General features: G+C 36.9%; 2 protein-coding genes across 2 annotated transcripts; both read right to left on the bottom strand.

The window, feature by feature from the left end:
• Positions 1–415: 415 nt before the first annotated feature.
• On the bottom strand, positions 416–12007 carry LOC123624161 (submaxillary gland androgen-regulated protein 3A-like). Its single transcript, XM_045531792.1, has 3 exons — positions 11839–12007; positions 4595–4698; positions 416–601 (listed from the first exon to the last, which is right to left on the bottom strand). Exons 1-3 carry the CDS (start codon positions 12005–12007, stop codon positions 416–418), a joined length of 459 nt encoding a protein of 152 aa, XP_045387748.1.
• Positions 12008–16659: 4652 nt separating this feature from the next.
• On the bottom strand, positions 16660–18012 carry CABS1 (calcium binding protein, spermatid associated 1). Its single transcript, XM_045531643.1, has one exon. The coding sequence runs from the start codon at positions 17921–17923 to the stop codon at positions 16763–16765; it is 1161 nt and encodes a 386-aa protein (XP_045387599.1). The 5' UTR covers positions 17924–18012; the 3' UTR covers positions 16660–16762.
• Positions 18013–22124: the final 4112 nt, after the last annotated feature.

The raw sequence follows: 22124 nt of genomic DNA, 5'->3' as shown, positions 1-22124 counted from the left end.
CCAGACTTCTGGCAGCACTAATATTCATGTGGTGACTTAACTGGAGGCAAACTGGGGCTCTGATAACCACAGTGGAGACTTCATATTGTTGCTCAATTCTTTATTTTCATCTCACTGTCAACATGTTTGTGGGGGTTGTGTCACAATTTCTTTCTAAGATTATTTCTTCCCAAAGCTCAGAGATTTTGGAATATCTCATTCTCATCCAAAAATGGAAAAGAATTTATCCAAAAGACTCTGAGCAGCAGTGTTGGAATTTGTATTTTGGGGAGTAGGCTGTAGTTACAGTGGTAGTGGTGTCAGTTGTGGTGGACATGGCACCTGTTGTAGTTGTTTGTATTTGGGATACAGAAGTAGGGGAGGCAGGGTCAACTGGAGGGTATACAGGGGAAGCCGGAGGTCCAGGTGGATAGGCCTAAGGGAAAGGAGGAGGGGGAGGAGCTATCCCTGGGCCATAAGGAGGTGGAGGAGGTGGTGGAATTCTCCCTGGACCATACGGACGAGGTGCAACAAGTCCTGGGTCAAAAGGATAAGGCGGTGGAGGAGGAGGCTGTTGTCCAGGTGGGTATGGTCCCCTAGGGCCAAACTGACTCTCACCAGGCTGTGGGAAAAAAGAAGTAAAGAATTTTAAATCATACATTTCAAAGTCAATGATAAGGGTAGGCAGAATACTAAGATGGTCCTGAGATTTCTGCTCCCTGCTGGCATATGCTGGCCTGACCTCATCAGGTGAGCCCTTTCAAACAGGTGCTACAGTGTCAGAGACAGAAGACATCAGAGAGATTTGATGCTGCAGCAAATGCTCTTCTATTGGTTTCTAATCAAGGAGCCATGTTGTGGAGAGGACCACATGGAAATACATGGTAAATGGGCTGTAGGAGCTGAGCGTGGCCCCTGGGTCATAGCCAGCAAAAAAGTAGGGACCTTAGTCCTACCACCAAAGGACTGAATTCTGCCAACAACTATAATAGAAGCTTAAAAGAAAACCTGAACTGCAGAAAAAAAAATATAGCCCTGGCAACATCTTTTTAGCCTTGTGAGACCCTGAGCAGAGGGCCATGCCAAACAGAGGGAAAATATGTAAATGCTCTGGTGTAAGAAAGACCAAATGCTACTCTAATGATGATAAAAAGTGCAGGCTGCTTGGAGCAGACAGTTTATATAGGACACACAACTACATTTACTTGTGTGGTCCTCACTTCTTTACCTATTTGTTTGATTGGTCCATTGCGCTTACTAACTTCAAACTTGAGTTATTGGCCTAAACCAGCCTGTCTCCTCCATTTCTAACTTCAGTTTCTTGACAGTGGCAGAGGATGTCACAAGCACTGTCCCATCCCAAATGTAGGTCATTCAAGTGCTGCCTGAAATCCTTTTGAGTGTCTTAGATTAGCTCTACCTCCTTCCCTAGAGGCCTGCCATTTTCCAAGTTGGTGCCGATTTTATCGAAGTTTTCTACCTTGTCCTGAGCCCTCATCCAGCTCCATCAACCTGGTTTTCCTCCCACTTCATCAAGATATTGCAGGCAATTAGAAATGAACTTCCCTGATTTATTGGCTACACAACCATAAAGTCATTGATATCTAGGTATTTCCTTCTCCTTTACAAGTGTTTCCTCAGGGACTTGTCTCTGTCACTTTTTCCTTTTACTTCCTGTAATTGCAATATCTGCCACTTAAGTGATTGGGTTTTTTTTTTCAGAAAACAGTTATCTCTTACGTTCAACTCACCTTTCCTGCCCAGTTCTATCAGCTTTGCTCCCTACTTCCCAAATTCTAAATCCAACCATTCATTATCTTTCCTGCTTTTACTCTACACTAAGTCATTTGTTTTTACCTGAATTACTGTAGTGACCCCTTAATTTTACTATCTTCATTCTATACTTGCCCCTCCCCTGCAAAATGCAGAGAGGTTACAGAGATCTTTTGAAAAGAAAAAATACATCCTTTTATATTACTTCCTTGCTTAAGAAATGTTAACTTTCAGCCACCTGTATTCTCGTTCTTATCACATTTTTCTCACCTCTTTCCTTCATATTGAAGTTCTGTGAAAAGGGACTGTAGATTTGCCAGCTTTCCTGCTCACTTCCTAGTCACTCCCCAACCTGGCTTCTGTCCCCAACATGACAGGAAAAATCTTTAATTGATGTCACCAATGAAACAAAGAAACAATGCCAAGCCACTTCTGTGGGACCAGGCCTTATGCTTGGCCTCCCTAGCTAGTGACAGTTCATTGGATTTGGAGGGCATTTTACCCACAGCTGCCAATCCAAAGCCTACTCAGGGTGTATGCAAGTTTAGGACTTGATTTTCAATCATCAAGAAAACAAATACTTAATGTAGGAAAATATTTCACAACATTTTTATTGTTGAGACAATTAAAAAATTAGCTGAAAGTACTCTTGCCTGCTAAAGGCACCCTAAGAGTGTCTAAATATTTTATTGATCTATGTATTATATAATGAAAAAATCTTCATGGTACATATCTGTTGTTTTCTTAATTTCTTAACTCAATCATAGTGATTAGTTCCCTTTCCACAACTGGCCAAAGGTAATGAACTCAGCAAAAATGATGACAGCACTATGTTAGAAAGAAACACTACCCTCTCAGAGGGCTACAGTTGGAGCTAATCTGCATTCCTTGGTTTAGGAACAGTCCAGCTAAGACATGGAAACTTTGAAGCTATATTTATTTATGTTGTAATGGGATTAATAGTAGTCAGATTTGCTTTGAGGTTTAAATGAGATCATATATGCAAAACATTATGAAAATTACCTATAACAGTGAAAACACTGAAAAGATGACAGGCTGAATATTACTACTTACCTCATCCATTTGTTCTTTATACATATTTGTATATATAATATATATCATATATATATAGGACATGCTATCCATCACCTTTCCAATAGTAATTATTACTAATCATGAATCTCATGTAGTTAAGTTGAGGAAAGCCTTATTCTATTTAAACTGCTTATGTTAAGCCTCTTATATTATTGGAATCTCTCCTTTTCAAATTCAATTTGAAAAAAAAAATTATTGTTTAGATAATCAAAGCCCAATACTTTAAAGTAACGAACTGTTTTTCTCTTATATCCTGAGGACATGGAAATATTGAAAATCAGCTTTAAGGTCAAGTAAATCATTAGGACATAATATGACCTTTCGATACATTAATATGTTTTATTGGCTTATCAAAAATTTTGTCCACCTACAATGTACTCAGTAATATGGCCACTGTCAGACTTCCTCAGTCACCTTTGAATGATTGACTTTTATTCAAGTTTCTGGAAGTAGATGGAAGAGACATTATTTTGCATTTCATGTTTCAGAATGATATAACTTCTTGTTGTCTGCTTTGTGGAAATCCTAGTCTTCTGAAAAAAATGTTTTCATGTTTTTCCATTTGATATACTAGATGTTATAGTTCTTTGGCAGAAGTTACACCAAAATTAATCTACTCTTTGAAACACTGGAATAAATCTATCTATACTTTGAAATTGAGTATCATTCCACTATTTAAAAAATATGTGTTTTTTTAAATCCCTGATAATTTTCTATGATATTTAGTATCTTCAGTGTTGCTTAACCCAGTCCTTTATACATGATAGGTGCTGATATAATTAGTATTTCTCAAAATTTAGCAAGCAAAGAGTCTCCTGAATCCTTGGCAAAATACATCTTCCCATGACCCATTACTAGATACTCTTATTTAGTCTTGGATGAGGTCTATAATTTTTTATATATATAAATCTATTTTTTCATCAATAGATTTAGGGGGTACAAATGTTTTCTGTTTCATGGAGGAATTGTATAATGCTGAAGTCAGGACTTTTTGGGTAACGGTCACCAGAAAATAGTGTACATTGTACCCTGTGGATTATTTTTATTCCCTCACTCTCGTCTTACCCAGCCCCTCTTCTTAGTTTCCAATGTCCCTTACACCACTTAATGACCGTATATACCTATCATTTAGCTCCAGTTATAAGTGAGAACATGTCAGTTGTGTACTTGGATGGACTGATTATCCCAAATGCCCAACATAAATACTTTACTCTGACATGTAGAATTTTTCAAAATTTAACATGTTAAATGACTTATAATTTCATGTAAAGTACTTTTTTTTGTAAAAATGGATGTATAATTCATTCTATAGAAAACCCATGAAAACGTTATCTTTGAATGTTTGAGGAAAAAAACTAAATTTTTAACAAATGAGTCAGGTGATTCTGGTGTGAATGATACAAGAACCACATTTTAATAATAACTGTTCTAACTATGTCATTTTATAGAGTTTTACTTAACTTGAGTAATTACTAGAGTATGGGACCCACATTTATACTTATCTGTATAATGCAATCTGATGCTATATACATGAGCTGTCCAATATGGTGGCTGTCAGCCATGTTGGCTATTTAACTTAAATTAGATTTTAAATTTAAATTTAAAGCAGTAGAACAGTGTTTCATCAATGATTGGTAGGTATTAATGTATAAAAAAGGGTAACATAATTAATGTAAGATGAAATCTGAAATAATAGTTAAAGAGAAAAATATGAAGATGTGTTATAATAATTTATTAATGTACTTACTGTGAAACGTGCTACAAGAGCACAAAGGCCCAAGATTAAAGACAGTGGTTTCGTCCTTATGGGTGTCCCTGAAAGTAAGCACAATGGCTGATCAGCATTGGTTTCTTTAAATCAAAAAGTATTCCTTAGGACATTTCACAACACATAGAATATAATGGGGTATAATGTAGTGCAGGTATACTATTGTATCATTTTTAAGGAATTTGCCTAACATTATTTTGGACTCAGTATTAATTTTGGGAAATATTGGTAGAGTTATACAATTTGACTATAATATGATGGGACTAGTTTTCATTTTTTGACTTGTGAAATGACACTAGAATAATGCCCAAGAGTTCATAAAGTGTTCTGAGCAGTAGAAGCTTTTATAAGTAAGGTTTTTGCCTTTATAAGTAACTACTTTGAAAGGGACATTTATTTACATTTGGACATTTTGGTATTTTCTATAGTGGTTACATTATTTATAGATTTTTATAGACTTGTGTTTGAGATACTAACATTTTCATCAGAACACATGTTACAGGCCAGGCACAGTGGCTCACGCCTGTAATCCTAGCCCTCTGGGAGGCTGAGGTGGGTGGATCGCTCAAGGTCAGGAGTTCGAGACCAGCCTGAGCGAGACCCCGTCTCTACTAAAAATAGAAAGAAATAATATGGACAACTAGAAATATATATGGAAAAAATTAGCCAGGCATGGTGGCGCATGCCTGTAGTCCCAGCTACTCGGGAGGCTGAGGCAGTAGGATCGCTTAAGCCCAGAAGTTTGAGGTTGCTGTGAGCTAGGCTGATGCCACGGCACTCACTCTAGCCTGGGCAACAAAGTGAGACTCTGTCTCAAAAAAAAAGAACACATGTTATAAGTTTAAATTCTTGGAACACCTCAAAAATAAGGAAATGATAAGTATCATTGGATATAATTTAAGGGAAAAAAGTCACATAATATATGTCCATTTTAACAACATTGTATTAAGTTACTTTAGTCCATAATGAGTAGTCTCAAAGTGCTTCCAAAAATCCAAATATGGTAGATCAAAGAGCAGGGCAAAGAAAACAGAAGTGTCCAGGTATTTTACTCTCAATTGGCTCAAAATGTACAATATATTTCAAGTACATGATTGCCTGAGTTTTGGAAAAGCAACTCCATGCACCATTGTGCAGATGGGTTTCCTGACTGTCACCTTTGCCCATAAGTAGTGTGTTGGCTGAACAATGCAAGTCTTGAAAGAATCCTAGGGAGAAAATGTTACTGGATATTCAATTATATGTGGATATGGCCATTCCTTTAGACATTACTTTTCCTATAATCCATTCTTATAAGAAGCTTGAAAAACAAAAGAAAAACTAATAATGAAAATATAGGCTAATTCCCTCTTTTAGAGTACATCTGAGAGTATTCTCTCATTATGAAGTTTAAAGACTCTTAAGGTACATTGGAGGGAAAGTCCATCGTGTACTTGGATGGACTGATTGTCCCAAATGCCCAACATAAATACTTTGACATGTAGAATTTTTCAAAATTTAATATGTTAAATGACTTATAATTTCATGTAAAGCACTTATTTTTTTGGTAAAAATGAATGTGTAATTCATTCTATAAAAAGCCCATGAAAATGTTATCTTTGAAAGTCTGAGAAAAATTTAATATTCTAAGTAAAAGTTCTTCAGTTCATATTTCCAAGCACCTACCTTGGTGTGAGGATTCTTCTTCAGGCTGATTAATCTGCTGGTCACAATGACTCTTGCCAGTTGAAAGATGGCAAATAAAGGTGAGAAAGGACAAGAAATCTCAGCTCTTATATATGCTGCAGTGGGTTTCTATTGGCAATAAGAGAAAAGCTAGTCAGACATATGATAACTGAGTTGATGCTCTTCAAACAAAGATAGGTAAGTTATTGTTGCCAACTTGGCAGTCTTTTTCTGCTTTTTTTTCCATTTCTGAGGAGCTTTGACCCATTCAGTATTTGGTGTGTTTTGAGGAAACATATACAAAGCATAACATGCTATCACCTCAGGAATGTAATTTGGGTCCTCTGGTGGCCCATTTCCTCTTTATTTCAAAGAAAAAAACACAGGTGTTCTATTCTGAGTAATTTTAATTGATCATCTTTTTTTTGTATTACTCTCACCATATTTTCTATTTTATATCAAAAACGACATTATATGGAAAATATAACATAATTTTAAGTTGAATTCTAACATGATTTAGAGAGCAATTTAGGAACAAAAATGAGAGTTAAAAATAGAAGTGATTAAATAGTCGTTGCTAAATAATGTGAGTACACACACACAAGCATGTACACATGGCACCATGGCCAGTCATGCACAGAGTAGCTACAATATGCAGCTTGGCTGTTTGGATGACTGTGCTGTATGTTGTGGGTTTCATGTTTCTATATTTTTTTCAGTTGAAATAATGAAATTGTATTACTGTTTCGTACTTGAAAATTTCTATGTATCTAATTCTGTGTATTACAGCTATATAATATTGACTCAAATTCTTTTTGAAGGATGAGAAAAATGAATGGATGAAGATTTTAATCTAAGTTCTGGAAAGAGCAGGAAGGAAAAACTAGTGGTGGGAGAGAGAGAATAGTCAAAAGTTCATGTGGTTTCTCAATCTTAACTATATTTTATTTCTTTGAGTCTGTGATTATCTCAAGCTATTGTGATTATTTAAAAGACCTTTATATGAACATTGTTGAGGAAGTTCCCTTTTGCCAGTGAAGGACTAAATGGGAGCAACTGTGTTTTAAAAATCATGTAGTCCGTGCCATTATTGGTATTTAATTAAACAAAAATAGGAAGATATGCAAAGTTCTTGATTAATGTAAGATTATACAGAGATAATGAAATAGATGTCTATTGGAAAGTCACAGCCTTGTGTTTTTGATGAATCTGTTTTGAGAATTATTCCTATGCTAGATGATCCTATAATTTCTAGTTGTTACAAGTTATTATGTAATAGAAGTAGGTGTTACTTATTGAACTTTAGCATCTTACACATGGCAGGATGAAATGACTTCTATTATCATCTCTGTTTTACACATAGATATTAATTACCTGAGTAGGACTTGACCCTAAGTCTACCCACTTCAAGGCCTGAGTCCTCAACCAGTATTTCATGTTGCTTCACAAATCTAAATAATTGCCATTAACTTAGAACTACCATTATGTTACAGCACATCGTGGAGATGAATCAAGTGAATTTACAGTTAGGTCATTGTACCTCAAAGTTCAATAACAATACTTGTTAGCTGGGTTATGTGAGTCAATTACATTGTGCCTCAATATTTGCATTTGAAAAATGTGGATATTTATAATTTTTATGTCATGGAGTTTATTTTCTCCCTCCCAACCTCCTTCCCTTCCTTCCTTTTTTACTTCCTTCACTTATTCAATATTTATTTAATATCTGCTGGGTGTAACACATAGTGCAAATTGCTGAAATCACAGTATATTTAAATGTTCAGTGTTTTAAACATATTTTTGAAAGTCATAGCTGATATAGGAATAAAGAAGCCACAATTCCAGAGTTGATCTTAGTTTCAAATTTCTATACTTAATTTCAATTGCTTGGTGGAATTTCACTGCTCTTTAAAAAAATTCTAATGGCATGATCAGGTATAATAAATTCTATTACTGTTTGGCTAATATTAGCGCTTAATCTATCTCTGAACCATTTGCATGGCCAGATATCAGTGAAGATGATTCTATTTCCAAGTTAACATAGAAAGTTCCACTTCCTTCTCTGCCAATTTCAACAGAGTTTCAAAAGATGAGTGTCTCTTCTTTGTTTTGATGCCAATGTATTCATCAGCCAGGTGCTTTAATCAAAGTGTGATCTACATTGTAATGGATCATTGGCTCTGAAGGACTTAAGATTAACATTGGCAAAACTGAAAGACAATCTCTGAGTGGGTTGTGACCAACAAAGTATTAGAGAAACAAGCAAACAGAAGCTCCCATCTGTTAAAAAACAGAAACAGTCACTCAATATTTATTAACTCATGACTTTCTAAGATCCTGACTAAATACTTACTAGAATACATTCCTAAAAGAGCTAATGTCTCTGGTCACAGGAAACTCAAGGTGACATTAAAGTCACATTATTGTTAGTGACCGATGGAAAATATTTTCCTGGTAGATTGGCAGCATTAAACTCAGTCATGCAGCCACATATTTGAATTTCGGTGCCCTGTTGCATTACACCTATCTTTGCTGAAATGTAGCCGTAATAACTGTTTCTTTGGACCCGTGGAAAGTATATGCTTCCTTTAGATTATTCAGAAATATGTGATTTGGTTTCTGGGTTAATAACAACTTAAATATTTATCATGCATTAGAATTTACAGATTGCTTTAAAAAATCTCTTAGAAATATTTGTTACGTGGGATTAATCAATGATGCCATTGGCCCCTGAGAAAAAATTTAATCTATTGGGTTGAAGACGTCTGCCATGATGAGATGTAATTAGTAATGGGGCTTGCAGATGCAAAAAAAACCTACAGCTCTGATTTGTACACCTCATACCACAAGTCAGTAAACTTTTTGGAAGTTGGCAACAAATTTTCTGGGGGCTTCTAAGTTGCCAAAGTTAAAGGGAAAATTAATTCAGATAAAAAAATTCTCAATGTCCACCAAATATAATCATGGTAATTGGTTAAGAAAAGTATCTTTCCTTTCCACTAAGAGCCATGAGAAAAGTTGCTATTTATTTTCAAGCAAGAAGTGTATCATTCTATAGTAAAAGTGAAAGTTGTCTTGGTAGTATAACCTGAATGTCCCCAGTCTGTGCGTGTAAACAAGTATACACGATAGCCCTTTAATCAGAGTGTTGCTAGATTGATAACCCCAACCTTGTAACCCAAAAAATTCAGTTCCTTTTTAATGATCTCTCTTGAGGAGTATTCCTGGATTCATCTTAATTTCTAAGATATATTTCATTTGTCACAGTTTCATTTTCTTAAAAATAACCTTCTATGTACAAAGTGTCTATGTTAACTACATCAACACTTAAAAATTTTTAAACCATTACTATAACAATTTATTATTTATAAATTATTTATAAAATATATCATTATTTAATAAATTATAGCAATTTTCTCAGTTAATATAAAAATAACTCTAAGATATGGGAAAATATTAACATCTTAGTTTTCTAAATGAAAAAAGAACCTCAGAGAAGAGCAGAATTAGTACTAAGATAATGTCAGGTGTGTTTAATAAGTTTATTCCTAAAGAATTATTTATCATCTACTCATAGGAATTTTTTTTTACTTAAAAATGGGCTTCAAAAATAATGGAGGATACACATATCATAACCTAAAGGTTAGTATAAGTGCTTTAAATAACGGCTTCATATTTGGGGGGAAACAATGTATTGTTCCCTGAAATGGAAATGAAAAGACTTCAGTTCCAAAATTGACTTTGTCAGCTTTAAATAGTGTGGGCCTGGGAATGTTCATTAACCCCTTGGAGCTTTATTTTCTTTGTAAAATGATAAAGTTAAACTGAATAGCTCCCTGTGGTCCCCATGACAAGCAGATCCAATCTGAGGGACCAGAATCTTATATAATTTTGGGGGCTGACTCTAAGAAAAAGAATATAAATTTATGATTACAAAATGCCTGCAGCCACTCCAAGGCCACCTTATAGTGGAAGTTATGAATATAAAATGGTCAGATCCATCCAAAGTTCACCTGATGTGATGGGAGGTGTGTTCAAGGTGAGGTGGGGGATAGTAAGAGGAAGCAGTGTTAACCAATGGTAGTTCCAATACCCTACCTTTTCAAATTTTATAAGAACATATGATCTTTTGAACTTGTTGCTGTAGGCTTTGAGGGGCCCTTAGAAGAATCTCAGCAAAGAAGTTTTGATGCTTCAGTTTCCGTGTCATTAATCTCCCACTGGGCCTCTTCAAGCTGTCTCGTGTTTGTTATGAGCCTTGATGTGTGTAATAACCACCTGGAAGTTGGTGGTAACTAAAAATTCAGGGCTCCACTGACTGAAGTTCTGATTTATTAGGTTTAGGGTAGAGCCCAGGAAACTACATTGTTAGTAGACACCATAGATAATTTTGATGCAGATGTTTCATGAAGTATTCTTGAAAATCACTGCTCCAATAGAATCCACACTAAAGGATGAAGATAGACAAGAAAAGTACCTGTCTCATTTTAACTGGAAGCTGTTATTAGGAGCAACTGTTGCTTTGTTAAAAAGATACCAAAAGGCTATTAAAGGCTAAGTGTGAAGGCCGGAAGGTTTTCCTCACAGCGTGTATGTAACTATGATTTCCTGAGGGTGGAGGGCAGAAACATCTGAGGACCAGATCCGGAACTCAATCAAGGGTAAATTCCTAAATGGCACAGACTCCATTTAAGCACGAATTGTTTTTTCGGAGGTGATTTGAAGATTAATGGCTTCTGTATTAGTTGGCTTTGAGTCGTAGCAATAAGAACAAAAACCTTTGTGGCTAATACAAAAGAAACATATATTTCTCTCATGTCACAAGTTGACAGCTGTAGGCGTTATGTTTCTGCAGCTCCATTGTGTCCTCTCCTTCAAGAAGAACTCAAGTTGACAAAACAGTCTCTAGTTAGGATATGCAGTTCTTCTAGCATAAAAGAAAACAGAAAGAGGGCAAACAGATGGAATTCCTGTTTTCACTTTGTTTGCTGTGACTGGAGCTCACATTTCAGTGGCTATAGCAAGTCACATTTCCATGCCTGAGAGGAAGGTGGGGAGGTATGCTCTGCCTAGAGGGAGGCCCTGCAAACTGTATGGTAAGGGGTGAAAATGTAAAATCCTCTTTTTGTAAGGGAGGTGGAAGTAAATGATTAGAAGCACTAGTACCCTCTTCTGCAGTTGGGAAGCAGCAGACAAGAGGATGATAATTTACCTCCCCTCCTCTGAGACTGAGGGTTGTTGAAGAATCAGAAGCCTCCACTTGAGAGAGTCCATTTATTTCTTGTAAAAAAGCAATCTCCCTCTTGAACATCTAATTCCTTCTGCTTCCTCTGGGATGCACTTTTATTAATTATTACCTTTTTAAAATTAATAATTCTGGGGAGGGTGGTAAGATGGTGGACTAGAAGCAGCCCGCACTTGCCACTGTAAAGGAAGGGATCATAGGTTGCAGGTAAAAGGTCACCCATCGATAGACCATTTCGGAGAGAGCATTGTGAATCATCAGAGAAGTTATTGGAGACAGACAAAGCTAGGGAAAGAGAGGCAAGGTGACCCACTTGGCAAGACTGGAAGGTACTTTGGGTAAACATCCCCACATGGGGAAGGGTCAGAGGGAGATCTCCGGATCTGCAGATGCTGCAACCAGAGCTGCAAAGGGCCTCTCCCCGGCCCACAGCAGGCCTCTGAACTGATCCAGGGATCTGCTTGGAGACTGTGCAGAAGCATGGCACCAGAGAGTAGGCTCAGTGGCGTCCTGTCATATTCTGGTCCCAGGTCATTGCAACAGATGCTATTTTCCACTCTCTGCCCCAGAATGCCTGGTTTGCAGAAGGGTCAGCTCCACTTCAGCCACTTCCCCATTACTCAGGCCAGGGCAGGGAGAGATTGAGGGGTGGGGGCGGGTGCTATCATGTGTACTAAGACTGGTTACCATGCACCATCCCTAATCCCCCCACTGGCCACCTCCCAGGGATTCAAGATGAGCAGACGCCCACCACCCTTCAGCCTCTGTCACTGCCATCTTGATAGTGCCACTGCTGCCATCTGAGTAGCACTGGAACGGCTGACACAGTGAGACCTATGCAGAGGGAGAGCCCCAGTCATTTCAACTCCGTGGTGGGGTGCCGTGCATCTCCCTGGACTCACCAGCCACAGGCCCAGCCACTGCAGCCTGACAAACTGCCCCACCACTGGCTGTGGTCCTGCAACCTGCCTAGGTGCCAGCCAAGGCCCTCTAACTTGTCTAAGCACCCACCAATGTCACATGACCTGAAGTGCCCAACTATGTCTTGTGACCCATCCTGATGTTGGCCAAGGTTCCCCTGACACATGTGGGTGCTCAAAAAAGTTCTGCAACCTGCCTGGGCACCTGCCAAGGTCCTGCAACATTCGCAGGTACTGGGGAAGGTCCTGTGACATGCTTAGGTACCCAGCAAGGTTCTGTGAACCATCCCAATGCCAGCTGCAGTCCTGTGACATGCCTAGGTGCTCACCAATGTCCCAGCATGTATCCAGGTGCTGCCAAGGTCCTGTGACCCACCCCACCACTAGATGCAGTCCCATGACATATCCAGGTGACTTCGGTCCTACAACTTACTGAGGCATCCGCCAAGGCCTGCCACACACTTCCATGGAGAGGAGCTCATTTAGCCACCTGCCTGAGCTTCTAACAGTGGCCTAGGGGCAAACCCACCAATCTGAATGAATATCACCGAGCAGTGGCTTAGACTATGACAACCACAAAGGAACAGGGAGATGTAAGGGAACAGCTGCATTATGGGCTCTCAGTGCTTTTCCCCCTTGTTGGGCCAGTCCTTTGGAGTAGGACACCAAAGTGCTACCTAAGGACCTCTCCTCTCTCACTAAGTAGGAGAGTTCCCAGCAAAGGAGAACAGGTATGCCACAAGCCTGTCAGCCTTGAGCTGAGAGAAGAGGTTTCAGATGAGAAGACACCAGCAAAAGAATTGTGGCAACATGAAAAAACAAGCCAGCTCAACATTCCAAAGGATCACAATAGATCCACAATGGACCCTAACCAAAAAGAAATTGTCGAAATATCAGAACTGGAATTCAGAATATGGATGGCAAATAATATGAATAGGATTGAAGAGAAAGTTGAAAACTAACAAACAGAAGACAAAAAAATATTTTAGGACATGAATGAAAAATGTGAAAAATTCACTGAAGATTTATACAATCTGAAGAGAAACTGGAGTATGTAGAGTTAGGCAACTTGAACAGGTGCCTAGGGAATGAATCTCTTTAGGAGAATGTTCTTTCTTTATGGGCAGGAGTCTTTTCCTCTTAAAATTGGCTTCTCTCTCTCTCTTTCTAATTGTGGTCATGAATTCCTTATGGCATGGAGGAAGAGTATTATGTTGCAGGGCAGAGGTAACTGCTGGCAAGGGGTGCAGTGGGGTTTATGTTACACTGGGACAAAGGGAGCTTTGCTATAAATAGGATTATCTTGTGACACAGAAGTATATTTTACCAAGTAAATACAATGTAGTATCACAGGTGGGTGTGATTGAGGAATGTATGTAGTGGAATATACAATAGGTCATCATACTTAGGGCTGGTTAGAAAAGATAGCACTTGAGGTGGATATGAAAGATGTTTAAGTGTTTACCACATGAGACTGCAGGGATTCTGGGGAGAGGAGCATGCAGAAGAAAGATACAAGGTCTTGAAATAGCTTGGGTTCTTAGTTATCAAGATGCTTTGGTTTTAAACAACAGAAAACTCAACTCAAACTTATTTAGCCAGAATAGAAAATGCATTGTCTCAGAACCATTTTAAAAGATGCATACTATTGCTTCATATATGTGTGTGTGTGTGTGTGTGTGTGTGTGTGTGTGTGTATATATAAATGTAACCAATTCCATGTTTCTAGAATTTTAGATTATTTTCAGTGTTTCTTCTTTATGGACGTTATAAAATCACATTCTTGAGTGTTAGTCTTTGCTAACATCCTTGTATTTAAATCTGAAAGCCAATACAGTATAGTGATTAAGAGAACATGGATTCTGGAGGAAGATTTCCTGGGTTTGAAGCCTTCTTTGCTACTTATTAACTGTGAGCCTTGGAGCATGTCAAATAGCTTTTCTGACTCAGGTTTATTAGTAAGATGGGTGTGATAATGTTCTTTCTTCTAGGAGTATCGTGAAGACCACATGTTATTCTAAATGTTAGCACAACAGTGTCTGACCTGTAGTAATAGCTCAATAACTGTTAGTTCTTTCATGTTCTCTGATTCGTAAGAAAAATCTTAGAGCTAAAATATTTAAAATAGCTAGACCAAAAACTTTAAATATTTTTAATGCTTGTTAATGCTTGTTGCATATATTGCCAAATTGCCTTTCAGCCTTTGAGAGAGGTTGGGGAAATTTGGAGAAAGACTGCAAAGTTAGTTAACAATTAGTTAACTTATGACAATCTATTAATTGTCAAATGGCTAAAGATGGTATATGATAGCTTTAATTTTTTTGACTATTGAATATTTTGTATATGTTTATTGGCAATTTTTGTTTCATGAATTATCTGTTTATTTCTACTGCTTATTTAAAAATGCTTTCTTTGTAGGAACTCTTTATAGAGTAAGGATAGTAATCTTTTCACTGCTATGTATAGTGCAATTATTAATAGTTTATTTTTTATTTTATTTTATTTTATTTTTTTGACAGAGTCTCACTTTGTTGCCCGGGCTAGAGTGAGTGCCGTGGCATCAGCCTAGCTCACAGCAACCTCAAACTCCTGGGCTTAAGCGATCCTACTGCCTCAGCCTCCCGAGTAGCTGGGACTACAGGCATGTGCCACCATGCCTGGCTAATTTTCTCTCTCTATATTTTTAGTTGTCCAGATAATTTTTTTATTTCTATTTTTAGTAGAGACGGGGTCTCGCTCAGGCTGGTCTCAAACTCCCGACCTTGAGCCATCCACCCGCCTCGGCCTCCCAGAGGGCTAGGATTACAGGCATGAGCCACCACGCCTGGCCAAGTTATTTACTTCTTAATTTTATGTTAATTTTCTTTGGTATAGAATTTATAACTATTCATGGTGTCAAATCTATCAATATTTTATGTGCCTTATATGCTTAGATAGATTTCCCAGCTCCATTTGGATTGATATACAGATATGTTTCCTTCTAAGTTTTTGTATGGTTTAATTTTTTACATTAAAGCCTTTAATCCATATAGAATTTATTTTAGACTATGGTTATTATAGACTATGGTTTAGACTATTTAGACAATCAAGAATACTTGATTGTTCAAGCAAGATTAACTACCATATCCCATAGTTTTGAAGTCCAGTTTGCTGTATACTAAATTTTTGTGTTATAATGTGTTTCTGAGTTTTCACACACTACTATATTATTCTAGTCCATAGTCTATCTAATGATGTAAATCCCTATACCAACCCCCCATACAAAATTACTATTAACTCAGTGTTTTGACTTTGTTTTATTTCTTTTTTAAATATAATAAAATTATGAATCTCTATAGAATAATTCTATTTCTGGTGACTAGAACTGCATTGTTCTATAAACAAACAATGGGTTTTCATTTTACCTATATCTCTCCTAATTTGAGAATTCTTTACTAGAATATCAAACACATGTACACACAGTAAATCAGTTGCTGTCAAACAGATTTATTGAAGAAAATCAGCAAAAGTAAAACAGACCCATCTAAAACGTCTGTGTCAGAAAAGAATGAAGATAATAGTCCTTCAGTTGCTAACCAAGAGCATAACAAGAGTGCGATATTCGATATTTAAGATCTGGAAAAAATTGACAAAAATTCAGGAAATAAATTTTGACAGAAAGAAAATGAAATTGATTTATGTTTACACAATATTTTTCTGAAAAAGGCACATATTTGTAACATATCATTTTGCCCTAGTTTGCATCCAACATAATTCTTGTATTTCTTACATGTGGGTACAAAAAAATTGCCAAATCGTCTTAATTCTTATATAAGTGAGAGTTGAAACTATTTTTAATAGAAGAGAATCACTGGTGAGATACTAATGAAAAATTATTTACAAGAAGCATTTCAGAAGATAGATATGTTAATTTGATTCTCTTCATATCCCCAATTGTCACTAAAATATAGTATTGAGAATTAACTAAAGTGATGTACATCATTAAATGTAGCAGAAAGTGAGCTGCTTCATTGCTCTCTCTTTATACCCGTGAAGGCTGGGATAGAAAATTTTACATTAAGATAGGCAATTGTTGGATAATTCAAACTTTATGATGCTAGAGGAACTCTTACTGCTAGTTTTTTAAAGTTTTTGTAAATATATTCTGCTGCATAACTTTTAGTTCTAAGCATCTGCATTTTCTAAGTCTAATACTCGCCTTAAATGCCCATATTCTTTCATTTTTTAAGATTTTTGCTTGCTGGAAAAGCTTCTTAGATGTTAAGACTAGCTGTCTAGGCTATCACACAGTTCTACATGGCATCCCTTTTGCTGCTTTCAAATCATGAACTCATCTGGATCTTCTTTCAGTAGTTTAAAGATACCCGTTTCATCTGTGGAGGTATCTTCCTTGTAGTTTGTGGTATCTAATGTAGAGGTAGTTCCAGAAAATGAGTCGATGACCTTAGTTACAGAGTCTGTTCTATTATTTTCAGGTAAATCTTCTGTTGTCATGGTAGATGATTCTTTCTCGAGGTTTATAGCTACTGATGCAGGGACAATAAAGTCATATCTGGATTCAACAGCAGTAAGCAAAACAGAATGGGTCTCTGCTTCAATTGCATTCTCTCTCTCCATCCAAACATTGGCCTCATCGGTCGATTCTTCATCCGTTAGTGGAGTATCTTCTGGGTTATCTTTGTCTTTTTCAGGAGAGGTAGTCAGTTCAAACACAGTGATGAACTTTTCCTCATCAGAATCAGTTAATTTAGCCACAGCATCAGGGTCATCCTCTGAAACAATTAGGTCAATTTCAGTTATTTTCTCTTCTGTAAGATCAGTTATGTCTGGAATAGTGGTGAAGTTTTTATCAGTAGAGGGAGACATTTCAGCCTCAGGGACAAAGTCAGTGACCTGGGCAGCCTCATCAGCAGGAACATTGGGTTTGATGGAGGAATTATAACTGTTAACATCAGCTTTACCTTTTTTGCTGTCCTTTAGTGTTCCAGTGACATCAGATGTTATGGAGATCTCTTCATCCTCTGTGTCAATGGTAGCCAAGAGGATTTCTTCTTCATCTATGTTAGTGGAAAAGTCTATTAAAGAAACAGTAGCACCAACTGGTGATGAAATATTGCCAATTTTCCCTGGAATGAGATTTTCAGTAATAGAGTCATTCACTATAGAGTTTGTAGTGCCAGTCAGAGTGGTGATTTCTTTCTCCAGATGAGTTGTTGGCTTAATAAAATGGGTGCCAGTTTCATCTTCTGATTTGAATTTTTCCTTTGTAGGTATAAGTTTGTTGCCTGTAGTTGTTGAAAAATCACTTTCTAGCATATACTCATTTACTGAAGTAACATGGTCTCCTTCTGAAGTAATAGTTGTTTCTGATTTAGGAATAGTGTTGTCAGCCCCAAAGAAAATGGTTGCTTCAGTTGGTGTCTTACTGATTTCTGGTGGTGGATGGGAATAAATTTTAGGCAAACCATCTTCAGCCATGGGGTGAAATGGCACTATGCACTCTCACAGGTCTTCCTCCTGGGCTCAGTGGTTTCCCTAGGCAGGAGAGTGGGGTTCATCATAGTGACTACAGCATGGGTCATCATGGTGATTGTTGCATCAACCACAGGGCCAAAAGCATTGGCTCTCCTTGGAGTTTGTTTCTCTGCTGTGATTGGTCATCCAGTTGCAAGAATATTGGTAATAGATGAAAAGACAATGGAGTCCATTCTGATTATGAAATCAAAATTCACAGCCAAACATTTCAATTGCAGGAAACTTAATATTTACCATATTGCTGTTTACAAGGGACATGCCTTCTGATATGGAGCTCGTGTCACTTGAAACATATAGCAGAGTCTACTAGGTACTTTGCCAGTTTAGTATCAAGAATGGGAACTCTGGAAACCACAAGACTATCAGTATCAGCTTGAAGTCACCTGTCTTCCGAGTAAGTAACAGTATCTTTTTAAAGGTGAAGCCATCTTCCTTTGAGATTCATGTATTTAAATGTCTAAATAAGTTAATGGCATTTTTGGCAGTAAGTGTAATCGCAGAAGGTAATTAGGTAGCAGGAACATCGGTTAGTTCTCTTCTTTGGAAAGGGAAATCTCACTTTTTTAGTAGAAATAGTTACTGGCCTGTTAGAGTCTTTGCTGTTTTTTCCTTCATTGTAATTCTTACTTTTTCTTGAATGAATTTGAGTAACAGTGAGAGTGTCAAGTTTTGTAGGTTCAATTTTTTTTTAGGAATGCTTTCTGGCAGAGAGTGTTGCTATTTTAACCCCAAAAGACATTTCTGGCAGGGAGTTAGTGTTATGTGTGAAAATTCACCCAGAAACAATAATCAAGATGTGGAATTAAGTGTGTTAGCTTTAAGAATTATATTCTCAATTTCAGAGGGAGTATTTGTTATGGTGATATTAAATATATCAGACATCATCATTGAATTATCAACCTTAAGGTTTAATTACATGAGAGGAGGTTTTTAATCCAGTGCTAATGTTTTAGAACTAGTCTTTTCCCAGTGTTTTAGAAGAAATGGAATTTTCAGACTCAGAAACAACCAAATCTGGGAAAGGACAGCAGCATCAGCTAGAGTACTGGTTTCCATCTCAAGGGAAAATGCTTATTCTTCACTAATATGAACTCAACTCCGAAGTTTTCAGCTTCCTTTGTTAGTTGATTGGCCTGGTGTAGCTATATCACCATTCTACATAGAAATATCAGAATAGATTTTAAGATGGCCATTTTTCATTTAAAAGATATGGGCAGCTTCTCCAGAAATGTTTTTGCTTCAGGGGAATGTCACAGTTGAAGGCTCCAGTGTCTTTATTGATATAGGGAATGCTATCAGCATCAGGGACAGGGAAGGAAGTCGCAAGATAGTAATAGGGACAGGTTCTTTGTTTTTAAGTAGAAATACTGTCAGGTCCTGGGGCAGTAAACAAAGTCACAGGGTAAAGTCATTCTTTGAGTTGGCTAATTTAGTGGGAAGATTTTTTAACTTCTATTTTTTTCCCCATCATCTAGTGCTTGTGAAGCTTAATTCAGGATAAGGCATGCTGTAACCAGAAGACTTGCTGTCCTTTTGGGGGAAATTTCTTTGAGTACAAAAGGGAAATAAAAGATAGGGAGGTTAGCTGTATAACTGCTGGAAGGTATCTGGTAAAACCTCATATTTGTTATGTTGAATAGAGTTGGAATAAGGAGCAAAATATTCACTTTTATGAGCATTTAATCTTTAGTTAGATACATCAGATGAAATCATTACATCATCTTCATTAATACTAATTTGTCAGAGTCTTTAATTTCAGAGATTACTTCTGTAGTCACATCAACTCTGCTTCCGCTAGTATAGCTGTGAGATGGAATCTTATTGATTGTAGCATAATTATCTCTCTTCCAAGGGGAATGTTATTACCATTATTTATGTTTTCTAAACCATTGACCTTAAAAAGAACATTTCAGATTCAATGTGTGTCATTAATCAAAGAGCAGAAAACATATGGTTAAAATCCTGGTTGTACTGCAGAAAATTTAGTGGTCTTGATGAAACTGGAGTCACCTGCTGCGGAATACAGCATAGTCTTCTTTGACCAATAGATCATTGCCATCAAAGATACTATCTAACTTAAGAACAGAGAGTTGAATTCTATAGATAAATTTTGGTTTATCTAAATAGTATTTTTCTTCCATTGTTGCATTGTATATTATACTAACAGGAACATTTCTTTTTTTCTCTCAGGACAAGTATTAATATTAAATTTATATCTATTGACATGTGTTTTAGATTGTATTACATATTTTTAAGTGAAAAAGTAGAAATTACTAATAAGTAGGAGATTTTTCAATAAAATCTCAGGATGGTCATTTGGCATATTTACGATTTTCAGTGATACTTCACTAGGAAAAGAGTCCTCAGAAACAGACTTTGAAAATGCTGGTATTACAGTGATATCCACCATTGAGACTTTCTTTGTATGGAATATATCTTGAGATTCATCAGAAGAAATGCCACATGCAATTTTAAAAGACTCAACTATTAGAAAAATGGTGACTCCTCTGGACACTAGGATTCCTGTTTAGAAACAGCCTATGTATATCTTCAGATTTTATAATTTTTTATTGGCGACAATAGAGTTATTAACCTGATTGAGGTGAGTATAATCATTATGGAGTCACTGAGGAAGTCTCAGTTTCAATATCTTCATTCACAAAATAACTCTGTCTTCAGAAATAGTGAGGGAAGTAAGAGGCACAATCACATTTTGAGATTTGAGTATGTCAACATCCACATTTTTGTCCTCTTCCCCTCCAGTGATTGGAAGGTTGGGTGCATGACTAAGGAAATTGTAATTGAAGGGTTTGTTGGCCTGTGTGGTTGCTCTTTCTTTGTTTTCAAGGAAGATGGCATTTATAGCAGGGTTAGTCGTGGCCCTCATATCTGCTTTAGGCTCATTGGGGATATAGTTTGGAATAATAGTTTTTATCTGTGACTGAGAAATATCCCTAAAGAAAGTGTTTTCTTCAACCTCCTTTTTAGTTTGTGGTACAATAAACATTTCATGAAATGTAGGTAATCATTTTTTTTATCTCAACAGTGGATTCACTAGTAACATTAGCTCTTTCTGAAGCTTGAAATTCAGTATTTGCTGCTCTGAGATTGGCTATTTTAGATTTCAGGGGAGAATTTCCTTCCACTAGAGACATGGTCTCTGTGTAAGATGAATATTTTTCATCAGTAGGGATAATGACAATAACTTCTGTGAGTAAATCTGAGTCTCCAGCCATAGAATTTGTTTCGTGAGAAACAGATCTATCTGGGAGGGAATCCTTGGGTATGGGAAAGCTTGAATAAGCTGCTATAGGGACACTGTCATAAACCCTATTTACATCAGCATCATGTATAGAGTTCGTTTCCATCTGGATAATTGGATCATTTCCTATTATTACATTTGGATATCTGTAAGGTGATTCATTTCAAGTTCAATAGCTGTGTTTTTCACTGAAGAAGCTTTCGATATTTCTTTTATAATAGAAATTTGGATCACTATATTCATTAGGAAAAAAAGTAGAAGAGTTGGTGCTTGTTTTCTTAGGTTCTGAATTTTAATTGCCAGATGCATCAATATAAAAAATTTTGTCCCAGGTAGCAAAAGTAATAGATGTATTATGTTTGACATCTGCAGTATCATCTGAAGAGCTAGTGGAATCAGCTTGGAGAACAAAATAGACCAGGGATAGAGCCTTTGAGACAGTTTGACTTTTGGTATTTTGCCTTCCTGAGATAACACCTTCATTAAAGTAAGCTGAATTGGTTGGCACAAGTTTGGATGCTACTGATATTAACATTGTTGGGTGATACAGGTTTTCACCTTTTACAAGTCTAAGGGGTATGATTTCTTCAGCAGGAGCATTATTAGTTAAGATGGTAGTTTGAGTAGTTTCAGATAGTCCCAGAGATGTAAGTCTTAGAGACATGACACTCTCTGATGAAAGGCCAGTGTTATTTTTATCTTCAGCAGAGGTAGCAGGAGCATTTGGTATAATATCAGATGCCTTTCTCAAAGGGGAAAAGGAAGTTAAGAGCTGTGTTGATTGCAGCTTCTGTGTTTTCATCCATGTTGAAAATGTCATCACTGGAAAGCTGAGCTAAAGGAAAATTACTAAATATTGAACCAGACACCACAGCTATAGCT

This window comes from Lemur catta, chromosome 19 (genome assembly GCF_020740605.2).
Source record: "Lemur catta isolate mLemCat1 chromosome 19, mLemCat1.pri, whole genome shotgun sequence".
Lineage (NCBI taxonomy): Eukaryota > Metazoa > Chordata > Mammalia > Primates > Lemuridae > Lemur > Lemur catta.
Note: the sequence above shows the minus strand (reverse complement) of the source record. Positions and strands in the feature narration are given on the sequence as shown.